The sequence below is a fragment of the Silurus aristotelis genome (assembly GCF_946808225.1).
Source record: "Silurus aristotelis genome assembly, chromosome: 5".
Taxonomy (NCBI): domain Eukaryota; kingdom Metazoa; phylum Chordata; class Actinopteri; order Siluriformes; family Siluridae; genus Silurus; species Silurus aristotelis.
In genome coordinates, this window is record NC_139578.1 from 5,112,119 (window position 1) to 5,126,653 (window position 14,535).

The 14,535-nt window shown below is 37.7% G+C and overlaps 2 protein-coding genes and 1 long non-coding RNA gene across 9 annotated transcripts in view; 1 reads left to right on the forward strand and 2 right to left on the reverse strand.

Annotated features, from left to right (window-relative positions):
• LOC310726363 (uncharacterized protein) overlaps positions 1 to 14,535 on the reverse strand; it is a 336,210-nt gene that overhangs the window by 254,377 nt on the left and 67,298 nt on the right. The window lies entirely within an intron of this gene.
• chd8 (chromodomain helicase DNA binding protein 8) overlaps positions 1 to 14,535 on the forward strand; it is a 58,851-nt gene that overhangs the window by 40,053 nt on the left and 4,263 nt on the right. For 2 of the 7 annotated variants that reach the window (XM_083541600.1, XM_083541602.1), the window contains exons 24-39: positions 1,200 to 1,420; positions 1,881 to 2,083; positions 3,504 to 3,660; positions 3,749 to 3,838; positions 3,920 to 4,023; positions 4,170 to 4,293; positions 4,390 to 4,465; positions 4,993 to 5,273; positions 5,358 to 5,590; positions 5,807 to 6,448; positions 6,528 to 6,643; positions 9,577 to 9,798; positions 11,815 to 11,910; positions 12,010 to 12,105; positions 12,538 to 12,648; positions 12,824 to 12,934. In XM_083541600.1, coding sequence (XP_083397726.1) covers positions 1,200 to 1,420; positions 1,881 to 2,083; positions 3,504 to 3,660; positions 3,749 to 3,838; positions 3,920 to 4,023; positions 4,170 to 4,293; positions 4,390 to 4,465; positions 4,993 to 5,273; positions 5,358 to 5,590; positions 5,807 to 6,448; positions 6,528 to 6,643; positions 9,577 to 9,798; positions 11,815 to 11,910; positions 12,010 to 12,105; positions 12,538 to 12,648; positions 12,824 to 12,934 — 2,883 coding nt within the window. Of the gene's footprint in view, positions 1 to 1,199; positions 1,421 to 1,880; positions 2,084 to 3,503; positions 3,661 to 3,748; positions 3,839 to 3,919; positions 4,024 to 4,169; positions 4,294 to 4,389; positions 4,466 to 4,992; positions 5,591 to 5,806; positions 6,449 to 6,527; positions 6,644 to 9,576; positions 9,799 to 11,814; positions 11,911 to 12,009; positions 12,106 to 12,537; positions 12,649 to 12,823; positions 12,935 to 14,535 lie in introns of all 7 variants that reach the window. The other 5 variants (XM_083541598.1, XM_083541599.1, XM_083541603.1 and 2 more) reach the window with 3 other exon arrangements.
• Positions 7,268 to 9,356, reverse strand: LOC310726422. The gene is made up of 2 exons (XR_014533757.1): positions 7,743 to 9,356; positions 7,268 to 7,624 (listed from the first exon to the last, which is right to left on the reverse strand). It is a non-coding gene; the product is annotated as an uncharacterized lncRNA (long non-coding RNA).

Here is a 14,535-nt window from a genome sequence, read left to right on the forward strand (position 1 = left end):
GTATGAGGAGAAGCACCCTAAGGACTGTTTGCTTGCAATGTCTCTCCTTTATTGAAGTGTGCAGCAGTAGGGCAACACTTCAAGATGCTTGCAAACATCTGCTGAGATTCAGCAGACCATGTAACAGCTGCTTCTTTGGTAGGAAGTTCGAAAGCTGCTTCTCCAACCTTTTGACAATTAGGGCTCTTTATCAGCACAGTGACACCTGGATGAAATTGATGAGTAGGCTTTTTTTGTAGGTCATATTTGAATTGAAGTCAACGGTCATATCCAGATCCCCTGTAAAGCAAACCTACAAAGACCATGGGGTAGAAAATGGTCTGCTCATCATCTCAAAAGAAAACAGCTGTGTATTGGGGTTTGGTACAGCAAAGATACAAATCTGATCAGATTTTGCTGAAATGTCCAACCAATTTTTATTTGTTTCCAGCATATCTTTGGTTAGCCTATGGTTAATAGTGTGGAAAAACAGATAAGGGCAGATATAAATAAAATGGACAGAAAGAATGGTCCATTAGTCTAATCATCAATAAAACAAATTATTAGTTTGCAACTTTCTCAGGCAGTGTGTCTTTCATCATTTTCTCATAGAGAATTAGAATGAGCGAGACCATAGATTAAAAGTTTAGCTTTCATTTTTTGATAGAACTAATGAATCCATTCATTTCTTAAAAGTTTTTTCCTGTGAAAACTAAATTAAAAAAAGAGAGAGAGAGTGCGAGACCAGAGATCTGTGTGGAGAAAAGCAAGCCATTTTGAAGCTGAGAAAAGCAGGAGCAATTACTTCACCTAAACATTGTGAAATACAGTTCAGTTTTAGTATTTGGACTGGATGCTACGTGTATAACCAAAATTATTTCATTACCTGATCTGAAACTGAAAGGTTGGATTCACATGGCAATAGAATGACTTTATACCCTCTAGTATTACAGCTGTTGCTACAGTTGCTAAGGGCCTCAGCCATAAAGACAATGTTTGTCTTCATTGTTTGTTTTCCATCACCAACACTTACCCTTTATCTATTATAAGATCTTTCAAAATGAATTGGAATTCCAACTGTCTCCCAGGCTTTCTTGCTCAACACCAGTCTATACTCATTAATGCTCTTGTAGAATGGGCACCAATCTGCAAATAACATTTAATAATCTGTTGCTTTGCATGTTATTCTTGTTTCTTTTTATTTTCTACTTTCTTTGTAGAATACCCTTGTGATTGATACTCCACGCATACGAAAACAAACACGGCAGTACTCTTCTCTTCGTGGGGAAAGTGGTGAGCTTTCAGACTTAGACAGTGATGAGGAGTATCCACCCCAGAATTCTCGGCAGGCCCGAGCTTCACGTCGGTCTGACCGCCATGCTGGCGGTGGCTATGGCCGCACTGACTGCTTCAGAGTGGAGAAACACCTGCTGATTTACGGGTACTGTACAGGGTTTTTTTGTTGTTGTTTTTAAACAGTTGTAAAAGGACTATAGCATGTTTTATATATTTGGACTTGATCCCTGACAATCAATGTCTAATACAGAGTCAACCATTTGAAATAAACATGGTGAAGAACTGCTTTTAGAGAAAGAAGCTGTTAATTGGCTGCCAAAACAGTTTCTGTGGAAACTGTGTTTCTGTGTTTTCTGTGGAAACATGCAATACAGCGTTTAATTACTTTTAAAGGACACACAATGTAATCTTTATAATCTTACTAATTGATCACTAAATTCATTTCAGGAAAACCAAAAACATTTAATAAGAATAATCTAATGCCAATTTATCAATTGCAGCAGATCTACAACTAATTTTTTCTAAGTATTATCATTTTTGTTTTGTAATTTATTTTACATGGAATGTTTTTTTTTACGAGTTTTTTTTCCCCCCTTTGTGTCCAGCTGGGGACGTTGGCATGATATTCTGTCCCATGCTAGGTGTAAGCGCCGTCTTGGGGAAAAGGATGTGGAGACCATTTGCAGGGTCATCCTTGTCTTCTGCCTGCTACATTACCGTGGAGATGAAAATATCAAAAGCTTTATATGGGAGCTCATCACTCCTCCAGAGAATGGCCAGGAACCAAACACACTCCTCAACCACTCGGGTATGAGTTTAATACAATACAGGTTTAATTATTTCCTAAAGCCTCAAATAGTCAAAGTAAATTAAATGTCATGTTGAAAATGACAAGTGATTTTCAAACCTATTCAGTTGAACAGGCTTGAATCTAATGATGCAAGTGATGCACTGTTGTTAATGCAAACAAAGGTAATTCATTTTTATTTGTATAGCACTTTTAACAATGGACATTTTCTCAAAGCAGCTTCAAACAGATAATATGGTAATAAATAATGAATAAGATGCTCTTTATAAGTGTAAGTTTGTCCCTGATGAGCGAGCGGCGACTGTGGCAAGGAAAATCTCCCCGAGATGGTATAAGGAAGAAACCTCGAGAGGAACCAGACTCCAGAGGAAACCCATCCTCATCTGGGTGGCAAAGAATGTCCATTTATTACAGATAAACGATGTTGAGGTGTGCAGTGATGGTCAGATGCAAACTATAGTCCTGTCAGTATAGCGGACAGTTGACATTAACTGCAGTCCAAATCAATCTTCAAAGCTCCTGTTCTTACTCCGTAATTTCATGGATCCCCTGGCCATAGATGTGGAACACCCTCAGCTGCACAGAGTGGCCTCGAATCGGTGAGAACACCACCCAGAGGCAGGCTGGGACGAAGCAGGCAGATCCGTGGAGGGAAGAGGGGCAGGAACAGTGGTCACTGGTATCTCAGGAGCATGTTTAACTCGACTGAGACAGACAGACAGACAGACAGACAGAGAGAGAGACGATATGGATTATTATGTATCCTTATTGTTGTATAAAAGTTAAGGACACCTGTGTAGTTGGGGACTCAGACAAGCCTTGCTATGGCAGCATAACTGAAAGGAAGTGCCAGAAGGTAACACAGACATGAGGGATCTCTGGGATAAGAGACGACCCACCACGCCACCTTTAACAAATGAGTGAACATGTGAGAGTGAGGGGATGACAGAATACAAATTTCCCAGTTGACCGAACACTGTATATCCATGATCCCTCCAGATCTGCTCCTTTCCCTAAGAAAAATCTACTGATAAGATTTGACTAAATAAATGTTTTTAGCTGTGATTTGAACACGGAGACTGTGTCTGGGTCCCGAACACTGATGGGAAGGCTGTTCCATAACTGGGGTTTATAAGAGAAAGATCTGCCCCCTGCTGTAGTCTTCATTATATGAGGTACCAACAAATAGCCTGCACCTTTTCATCTAAGTAGGCATGGAGGATCATATTGGCACAGAAGTTCACTCAGATTCTATGGCACGAGAGCATTGAGTGCTTTCTATGTCAGTAGTATTTTATAACCAATATCAATAACTGGTGTTTTGGTCATATTTTCTAGATCTAGTCGTCTTGCTGCTGCATTCTGGACTAACTGAAGCTTATTTATGCATTTAGTCGAATATTATGTTTACCTTTCACAGGTCTGTCCATTCCTGTGCCTCGTGGAAGAAAAGGGAAAAGAGTTAAGACTCAGAGTTCTTTTGATGTGCAAAAGGCAGAGTGGATCCGCAAGTATAACCCAGATACGCTTTTGTTGGATGACAGCTATCGCAAACACCTCAAACACCAGTGTAACAAGTATTAAAGCTTTGTTTAATGATGATCCTTTTTAAGATAACTTTTAATCGTGTAATTTTGCAACTAATCTTGTATTCTTCTTTGTCAGGGTATTGCTGCGAGTACGCATGCTGTACTATCTGAAACAGGAAGTTATTGGAGAACACGTGAATTCTATACTTGGAGGGGCTGACAGCAGGTCTGAGACAGCAGTGTATTCTTTTTAAAGCATTTATTCTAATATTTTATGGACACACATTTAATGTAGTAAATTATGCAGGGATGTTGACATTTGGTTGCCTGAGATGGAACAGCAGGATGTTCCATCTGGTTGGTGGAATACAGAGGCTGATCGTTGTTTGCTAATTGGAGTGTTCAAACATGGTGAGCAGCTTCTTTTTTTTTTTTTTTTTTTTTCTTTTTTTGTGTGTGTTTCTACAAAAAAAACCTTCATGAGGGAATTCAGAAGCATGAAAATTATATTTAAAAGCCTGCCCAATGATATAAACCTTCCCTATTTCCTTTGTTAGGATATGAGATGTACACTACAATGCGTGCTGATCCCTGTTTGTGTTTCCTGGAAAAATGTGGTCGTCCTGATGACCAGGACATAAAGGCTGAACAGCACTCAGCAGATCCAGATTTGAGAGATGGGTAACCTGCATTTTGTCAGATTTTATTTCTCTCAGTGATAAACAAATATTTTGATATTTACATGATTTGACTTGATTTCACTGTATGTTTTTATAGAGGTGCCTATGACAAGTTTTCCGAGGATCCAGAGTTCAAGCCTCTAAAAAGGCACAGCAAAGAACTGTATGAAGAGGTAATGAGAGCGAGATCTTTATAAACAGTGACAAAAATAAATGTGCCCTTATTTTTTCTTTTAATTGTTATGCCAGATGTATAGTCATTTCTTCCAAATGTTTCAACTTTTTATTTTTTCAAAATGAATACATTTAAATTTTTGCCTAAAAATTGTTGTACAACATTTCACATGAACAAAGTGCCACGTTATAAAAAGTGCACTCTGGTATCCTAGACAGTCTTGATAGACCAGTATACTTTTGAATTGAACACTGAAATGTCATAAATTAATAATCTAATTAATTAGTTAGTTAAACTCCCAATGTCAACATTTTACTAAACAGAATTAAAATTTGACAGAGAAGAAAATGGATTTGTCTTGAAACAAGCAGCACATTTTAGCATGTATTAGTAACTTTCGAAATATGTTTTTAGAATAGAAAAGCTGGTTGCTTAAGTTGTCTAGTTGTGTGATAGTCTCTGCTCAGAGAATACATTTTAAAAAGTTATCTTAATTTTTGCTTGCTTTTTTCCCCATTCCCCTAGACTGACTCCAGGAACATAGACGAGTTCTTCGTAGAGGATCACTCCACATATTCCACTGCCATGCAAGGTGAGGCACAACCCTCAGGTTCTGTGGGGACCTGCTACTGGCCAACAAGTTCATCTCTCACAGCTCGATTACGGAGACTAATCACAGCATACCAGCGTAGCTACAGACGGGAACAACTAAAGATGGAGGCAGCTGAAAAAGGAGATCGGCGACGCCGTCGATGTGAACAAGCCACTAAACTGAAAGAGCTTGCACGACAAGAGCGACAGCAAAGGCATGTCTTCTATGGCGTCTGTTTTTGTTTTTATGAGACATTTTTTCCAGTGGCAAAAATGGCCAATGAATATATCTATTTCAGGTGGACTCGCAGAGAGGAGTGTGACTTTTATCGAGTGGTGTCCACATTTGGTGTGGAACGCATGAAGAATGAGATGGGAATCCAGGAGGGAAGGGAGGCCAGACTGGACTGGACACGTTTCCGCACATATGCAAGACTAGACAAGAAAACTGATGAAAGTCTTAACCGATACTTCCATTCCTTTGTGGCTATGTGTCGCAGAGTCTGTCGTATGCATCTTGCTCATGGAGAGGGTACAGTATTTATTTATTTTTTTTTAATGTTTGTTAGAATAATTAGACAGTTGGTGTTCTTTTAATGAGATTTGTTTATTACAATGAATATTATAATGAATACAATGTAAAATGTTTTTTTGTAATATGTCATTTCACAGTATAATATTTTTGCAAGATTTCCCACCCCATATAATAAATAGTCTTGCATTTTTGTTTTATTCCTTTTTTGATCAGAATCTACAGATCTGTCCCAGTCTCTAGCAGCCATCTCAGAGGAGCGAGCCTCAAGGACTCTCTATAGAATCAGCCTGTTGTCACGCCTACGTGAACTTGTCCTTCCTCACCCCTCCCTACAGGAGCACCTTGCCCTGGCACCACCAAGCTCTGAATTACCCAACTGGTGGAGAACTCCAGAGCATGATCATGAACTGCTTCTAGGTGCTGCCAGCTGTGGTGTAAGTCGCACGGAGCAATCCATATTCTCAGACTCGCAGTTCTCCTTTGTCCAAGCCCATCATGAGTATGTCCAGAAGCAGCAAGCATGCCTTGCTGCACAAACCCTCACACATAACTTACCACATCAGGGAGACAATTTTAGTGAAGTAAAAATTGGTGATGAGAAACAAGTTTTGGAGTCAATTTGTTCCTCAGCTATTCCAGCCAATCCATTCTCTCAGAGTGAAAGCAAAAGGAGAGAAGAATTAGACTGGTCCTGGAATAAAATTGACCCCAGGGTAGCCGGAAGGAAACGGGGGGTGACAGACGGAGGCCCTTCAGACTCTGAATCCGATTCCGATTCCGAATCATCTACCTCTTCTCATCAATCTCCTAGTTCAGATGTCAGTGGGGACAGTGATGCTGAGAGAGATGAGCAAGGTCTGTCATTCTTTCTGTGTGCGCATGTCTGTGTTTTTGTGTTGTGTATACATCACTGAATCCTAGAGTCTTTCTGCAGAACCACTGAAGATCTGTGATGCAGATGAAGACAACAGCACCCATTCATTCACTCTGTCCCAAGACGGTGCTCCACCAGAAACACTTAGTGACCAAATCAGAGTTGACTGGCCTAAGGTATCTCTTTCTTACTCATTTTTGTTTCTCACAGAGCCTTCAGAAAATATTGAGATCCCTTAGTAGCTTGTTGCTACCAAAATATGAACAATTTACTTGCATAATACACATTAAAATAAAAAATCTACCTTGAGTAACTTGATATTTAGTGATTTTCAGTATTATTTTACAACCTACATTTTTAAAATGTTGATATTGACATTGTATTTCTTCTTGGGGAACAGTGCCACAGAATTTTATTAACTATTCTTGCCTGCTTTGAAATGTGTACAGAGGTACTAAAAATTCACGTCACATTTCCACTTTTAGACCCCTTGATGGAGCAATACAGTTGACACCTGAATGCAATTCTTTTTTGCTCTCAGAAAGCATTTGAACTGAGAAGAATATTGCCAGGATTTTAGAGAATTGAATTCATTAGTAGAGGAGAAAAACAGGTTTCTAAAAACACACGTACTTGATTCTGTTAGTCATTAAATTTAACCTATTCATTTGTAAACTGTGGTCATGTTAGACACTTAAACATTTTTTTTGACTGTCCAATGTCTTAACCGCTAACTTCTTTACCAATTCAATTGCTAAGCATACCACAAATATTTTAACATGTATTTATTCTCTTTGTACTTTTTAAGAAAAGTCGGACCTTAATTTGCACTAAGCACATCTTGAACTCTTTTAGGGAGACTGTTGTTAAGTTTTATTAAAGTAATCTTCTATATTATACCAGACTTTAGCATTTCCCAGAGGTCTTCTTTAGATTTGGTTTGTCTTTAATTTCTTTCTGTCCAGGGGATCCTATACTGCCTCTGTAACATTCAGGTCTGGACTCTTTTGAGATGACAAACTGTATATCAGCTTTTTTCTCTCCTAATCTGATTTCACTGCATTAGCAGTGCACTTCATGTGTCGTGATCAAATAAAACCTGTCTGTACATTTCAGCATTCGTGATCCCATTAGTTTTGACAATATCAATACCACCACTGGCATAAATGCAGCACCTTACCAAATATAGACCCTCCACCATAATATATATATTTATTAAATAGCGTTAGTAACGCGTTAAAGCAAATTTATTTTAACTGCACAAATTTTATTAACACGTGATTAATGCAGTGTGTATATTTGTTTGACCATTTTCATTAAAATAGAAATAAAAAAAGGGAGGCAAAATTGAAACCTTCAACTCAACACATTTATTTATTTAGGATGTGTGTATACCTTCACTTCTTTTGAATTTTGTTAAAAAAAAAAAATTCTTATTAATTATTACCTGCCCATACCAAAAGTAGCATGATGGTGGCAGCATCATGGTGTGTGGGTGTTTTTCTGCAGCAGGGACTTGACACGTGGTTAGGGTTCAGGAAACGCTGCATGGCAGAGATATACTGCATACAGAGATATCCTCAATTAAAACCTTTTTCATGGGACTCAGGAGATTTTTCTTTTTTTTTTTTTTCAAAAATTACCATTATTTGAAATATAGGGCAAGATCGAGTATGAATGATAAGAATTTAAAGCCTGGGATACTCCAAGCTGGCAGTCAGTCGTTGGGAAATGCATGGGTCGGCTTTATTTTTTCTGCATCGTTGGCCCTGGTTGGACCGTGTCAGCTGTTTTTCGGCCAATTCTGCATGTTGAATCAGCAGCAAAACTCGTCAGGGAGTAAAAGAACTCAGATTGACTATACAGTTTAGAGAATAAGCACATGAGAAAAAAAACCAGAACATTCTTGCTCTTGTCTTTGCAACCTTGCAGACATGATTGAAAAAAATCCGTTAGCAATGATTGCAGCAGGTGTAAACGCTGATTTCTTTATACATTTGCAGTTGTAGCTCTTCCTGGTTTCCTTTTTTTTTTGGATGCCGAATACTTTGTATTAATAAGTCGTAGTTAAGTGCCAATAATTCGTTGGGCAGTTTTCACCACCTTCTGAAGGGCTTTACGCTCCAAAGCAGTGCAGCTGATGTACCACACTGAGATGCAGTTTGTGAGAATGCTGTCAGCTGTAAAGGTTATCCTGTATCACAAACGGGACTTTTTAAGTTTCCTCAGGAACTGTTGTGCCTTTCTGATCAGGATAGAAGAGTTTAGAGACCAGGTGAGATCCTCAGAGATGTGGACTCCAAGGAACCTAAAGCTGGGTACACACTCAACAGCAGCTCTGTTGATGTGAATGGGAGCATTAGTGTGATTGCCGGCTCGTCTTAAATCCACAATGACCTCCTTCCATCTTCTTGGTGTTGAGTTCCAGGTTATTGTCCTCACACCATGCTACTAGGTGCTAAATCTCCTCTCTGTAAGCCGTCTCATCGTTACCTTTGATCAAGCCTATCACCGCAGTGTCATCTGTGAACTTAATGATGCTGTTTGAGTCATAGGCAGATAAACAGTAATAGGTGAAAAGGGAGGATAAGAGAGGGAGGGGACAGTACGCATCCCTGAGGAACCCTAGTGCTGAGGGTGAGATTGGAGGAGGTGACTTAGTTCAGTCTAATTGTGATTAAGATTATTATGCTGCTGCAGTACCCCTTGATAAAAAATTGTTTACTCAATCAAATCCTTTGTTGTAGTTGGGTTCAGTTCAAGTTTGGTCTGAAAGTTTTCCAGATAGTTGGGAGTACAGAGTGAATTAGAACTGAGATAAATGTCTCTCAAATTAAATATTAATAATTGTTTTTTAATTTGTTATGGTAGCACAAAGTGTATGGATTTGTGAAAGACTAAACTAAAAAAGTGGCATCTTGTTAAATATTATATTGTTAAAAACAGGACTAAAAACTAGTAGCTTGCACAATAGTCCAAACATGCATGAATAAAAATCATATTGATCATTAACAAAATGATCAAATGTATAAGTTTTTTGCAGGGGCTGAGCATGCTTAGTGAAGTTTATGATTCTTACTAAATCTTTGATTCATTTATTTTTTTTTAGGATCGCGTAATAATAAACCGAATAGATAACCTTTGTACTCTGGTTCTGACTGGACATTGGCCATCTGGACGACGATACACCTTCGATTATCAGCTTCCTATGGCTTATGATAAACAGGAGTTTGGAGATGGATCGGGCTACACCCCTATATACCGCAAAGGCAACAGTACCCTCTCTTCACAGGATGGAGAAGAAACAGAGTTTACTGTCAAACTGTTGAAAGTAAGAAATGCTGTAACACATTTGATGTATACACACACACCTATGTGTGTGTACACATTTCTGTGCAAGGTTTTGGCAGGTGTAAAGTCAGAGAACGTTCTCTTTAATTTTTTATTTTATTTTGGAGTTTACAAAATACAAAGTTGGAGAACAGAAAAAAAATCTAAATTAAATTAATATTTGGTGTGACTTCCTTTTGACAGGTATTTTGTAGAATCAGTCATAATCAAGGTGTATGATTAACTAGTTATGAGGGGTGTAATTGTACACAAAATTGACAATGCGGTACATACCTCGGTTTTTAAGTCATGCTTCTGTTCAATTTTGGTACAGTTAGCGGGATGGAATGCAAAACATAAACTAGCTTGTCGGTTTTTAGTAACGCAGTTTTTTATTATTAACATTCGTGATCAACATTTTAACGGTTTACATTTTTAAAGCAATTTAAAATAAAATGCCTGTTTGGTTAAATAATGTATAAAATTATATTTTATAATATATATAAAAAAAAGAATAAATCAAATTATGCAATACACTTTTTATAATATTAATTTAATTTAGTAATCAATTAAATTGGCACAAATTAAATTCACGAAAATTTAATAAATGAAAAACTTTAAATAGTTTACATTTCTTAGACCCAATTTGGGCAATACGTGTGTGTGTGTGTGTGTGTGTGTGTGTGTTACATTTAATATTAAATTTTCTAAATCTACTAAACTGTTCTACTTTTTTCAGTATGCATTAACAAATGGCTTGATTCATTTAAACGCTGCGCTAGCGTTAGGCACTAACCACTTCCTGTGGCACTGTGCTAACTCTAGTTTCTTTTATTAATTTCTTCTTCTTATTATTATTATTATTATTATTTATTTTATTTTAAATTTTTTTTACCCCTGGCATTGTTGTGTATGTTTTCACGTTTAATAATAATAAAAAAATGCATTCAAAGTGCGAGGCGGCCACTTAATACAATTCTGAGGGAACTCGGATTTTTACTTTGTTCCGCACGTAAAAAGGATTCAAAAGAACTGTAATAAAACATTTCAGTATGAATATGTGTACCGTTACATCCCTACTAGTTATACTAAGCAGGTGCTAATGGTAATCAGGAAGAATCACAAAGAAACCCAGAATATTGAGGGCCATTGACTCAGTGGTTGGCCATGCAAACTCTTCCCTTCTTACCAGCAGTGGCATCAGCATAGAACTGGTGGAAACCAGTTGAACCCAGATACACCCATCTACCTTTCGGAGAAGTCTGGCCAGAAGTGGTCGTCTTCTTGCAAGAATTGCATTCAAAAAGCCATACCTTCAAAATGATGAAAAGGATAAAAAAATAAAATAATAATAATTAGCTATGCACAAAAGCATAGGAAGGGGTGGTGGGGGTGCTGTAAAATGGCAGAATTAAATATTTTTTAAATATTTGTGAAAAATATTTTCTAATAAATACATTCAAATGTATTCTGCAGCAAGACAATCACCCCAACTATACCACCAATGTCATTAAAAACTATGTTCAGTGTAGAACACAGACTGAATTGATCTGGATTTATCTTCTGTTCATTTACTTTCAGTTGTATTTGTTGCTAAGAATAAAGTACTGTTTTAACACTTGGAACCAGTCACTTAACATCATTTATTTCACACCTGCATAAGACGTTTGCTTGGTATTGTGTGTATATATATGTATGTGTGTGTGATTCAAACATTGTATCCTGAAATATGGCCTGCACAGTTCAGATCTGAATTTTATTAAGCCACTTTGGCATGTTTTGGAGGAACAACTCAGGAAACGTTTGACTACCAGCATCACATAGTGATCTGACTCCTGTTCTGAGAGAAATGTATTTTAAAATCCTTCTGGTCACTGTGCAGGACTTGTCTCTGTCATTCCTAAGAGGAATAGATGCTGTATTGGCTGCGAAAGGAGGCCCTACAAACCTCAGTTTTATTGTCTAACACCTGTATATATGTATTTGTTTTAATTGTGTTTGTTTAATGGACTTTTAGGAGGAAGGGCTGAAATTGACCTTCTCCAAACAGGCACTAATACCAAATGGGTCAACAAAAGACACAAGTGGACGACGAAGGCACAGTGATCAAGAGGTACCATGATGGGAGCCTAAACTTTCTCAAAAATACTAGCCAGCATTAATACACATACAAAAAACCTGCCTTGATGCAGATTTTCTTTTCCCTCCTTAGTCATTAGATATGGATGGAGTACTCTGTGCTCCTCGTAAGAGGGACTTGCCCAACTGGCTCAAAGAAAATCCTGAATATGAGGGTGACATGCTAGAGGTGTGAAGAGAACTTGTTCTGTTCAAGCACTAATAAGCATGTGTAAAATTTTGTCATCTATAGAAGATTATATCACTGAGATAATCCTCAACATTGTAATTATCACAAATTTCCATGGGTTTGTGAATGGGGAGCCGGCATAGGCAAATTTAATCAGTTTTATTTCGGATTGCATTTAAGAAGAAAAGGTCATAAAAATATATTCCATTTTTCAAACTGTCAATAATGTTTAAAAGCAGTCTTATACTCAACTATTACGTCTAATAGTTGGAAGCTAATAATAAAAATTAGTCACTTTAAGATCTGCTGGCTCAGTTGTATGTTCAGTTTAATTGTTCCAAAAGCATCGTAATTTCTACTAAGTTCCATTTCACTTTACCACCACCAAACTTAAACATTAATTCTGAAAATCAGTCTCTTGCTACATCACAGCTGCTGGTGAACAGGACCAAAAGGAAAAGGAGAAAGAAGAGAATGGAAAATGAACAAGCACCAACTGGCAGAGAAAGAGTTAAAGTTATAGACATGAAGACTGGCAAGAAGGTTAGCAGAAATAACTGTCATTTATTTTATCGTTTTTTTCCTGTTTACTTTAGAAAAAACAGTTTTAGGAAGCTGTGAAATGGTAAACAGAGTGCAAGTGCTGATGATCGGTTAACTCGCAATGTTTTTCTCATATGTTTTTATGAGTTGGCTTGCTTATATTTGTGGATCTCAGGTGCAGTTTGGTGGGGTGTATGGACCTGCATTACAGAACCTAAAGGAGTATCTTGAAGAGAATCCTGACCATGCAGTAGCACCAGAATGGGTTGAAACTGTTCGCAACTCGGTTAGTCTTTTACACCTATTGCAAATTACTTGTATATTTAATAAATGAGAAGCTGTAAATTCTACGCCATTCCCCCGATTTGCATGTAAATGCTATTAGGCCTTAAAGGCTCAAAAAATATGCCGTGTTATTTTCACTATACACTCATATTTCTTTGTTCAAATATTGTATGTAAATGACTGTATACCAGGCATAAGTAGCACAATTGACACTGTTTACATCCTAAATATAAATAACTTTGCATGTGTGCAGTGCAGTTCATCAGCAAATACCACCGACCTGCAAAGTGTCAGACTAAAGGGTTTTTTTTTTTTTTATCTATTTATTAAATCAGAATTATTAGGAGTACAGTTTAGCATTGGTGTTTTTCCTTGCTACCAAAAATGCAATGTTTTTGTGAATAAAAGTTTAACAGAGATTAGCATATTTAGTAGCATCCTGCATGGTAAAACCAAAATACAAATGAGGCAGTATATCCAGTCTTGTTGGGCAGAGCTGGAAAAGATTAGAAAAGACCAGGTGATTTTCAGCTGCCCAGTATGGGAGATTTAACTATGGTAGCACAGATTGCTGTTGTATCACATCCATGTCAGTGTTTCATGTTTTGTGTGAGAGATGTTAAGAGTAATTATTTGATTTAACACATCCTTTCAGCCAACATGAACACTCTGGCCACTCTCTTTTGGAGCTCTCTTATCAATAAGCCATTTCCACCCACAAAACTGTCTCTCGTTCAAGTGGCCCTATCAAGTCACAAAGATCTGATATTTCTTTAGCTCCTTTAGATCAGAGGTGTCCAATGTTTTCCACAAAGTCAAGTCAAGTCAAGTTTATTTGTATAGCGCTTTTCACAACAGACATTGTCTCAAAGCAGCTTTACAGAAAACAACAGTGAAGGTGAATGGTGTGCGTTTGTCCCTGATGAGCAGCCGTGGCGACAGTGGCAAGGAAAAACTCCCTTAGATGATATGAGGAAGAAACCTTGAGAGGAACCAGACTCAAAGGGGAACCCATCCTCATATGGGTGACATCAAAGGGGGTGGGTGTGGGATGGAAAACTCTGCCCTCTATGTATATTGTGTATAGGAGGGGTGCTCCTATACACATCATCTTCTGTATATTCAGCATGGATGGTTGAACTTCAAAACACAAGCGGTTAATCCCAAATCCACTTGCTGGATGATTTTTTTTTTTTAAGCTGCATTTCTTTGGTCCAACAAACACCAAACCTTGTTGCAAACTGTCTGTTAGAAGCTTTGGTCTAATGTAGAAATTGCTCATGTACACATGGTGGCCAGATCCCAAAACTTTTATGTCCAAATCAGACATCATAGGATTGTTAGGGGGTGTTTAACACATTTAATTAATGGGGGCATGCAAAATTTCTTTGTTTCTCATTTATTGGCCATCCAGTGGCCTCAATATTTTGCTATACGACATTGGAACTTCTTCAACTTCGATCTAGTCATGCTGAGCTTCCATCAATACTACTCTCCCATAAGGATATAGTTTACATACCTCATCGTAAATATTTCCACCTGGGCTTTCGTTGGAGCTACAACTTCAACAATTCAAAAGAAATATGCTTACTTTGGTTTTCA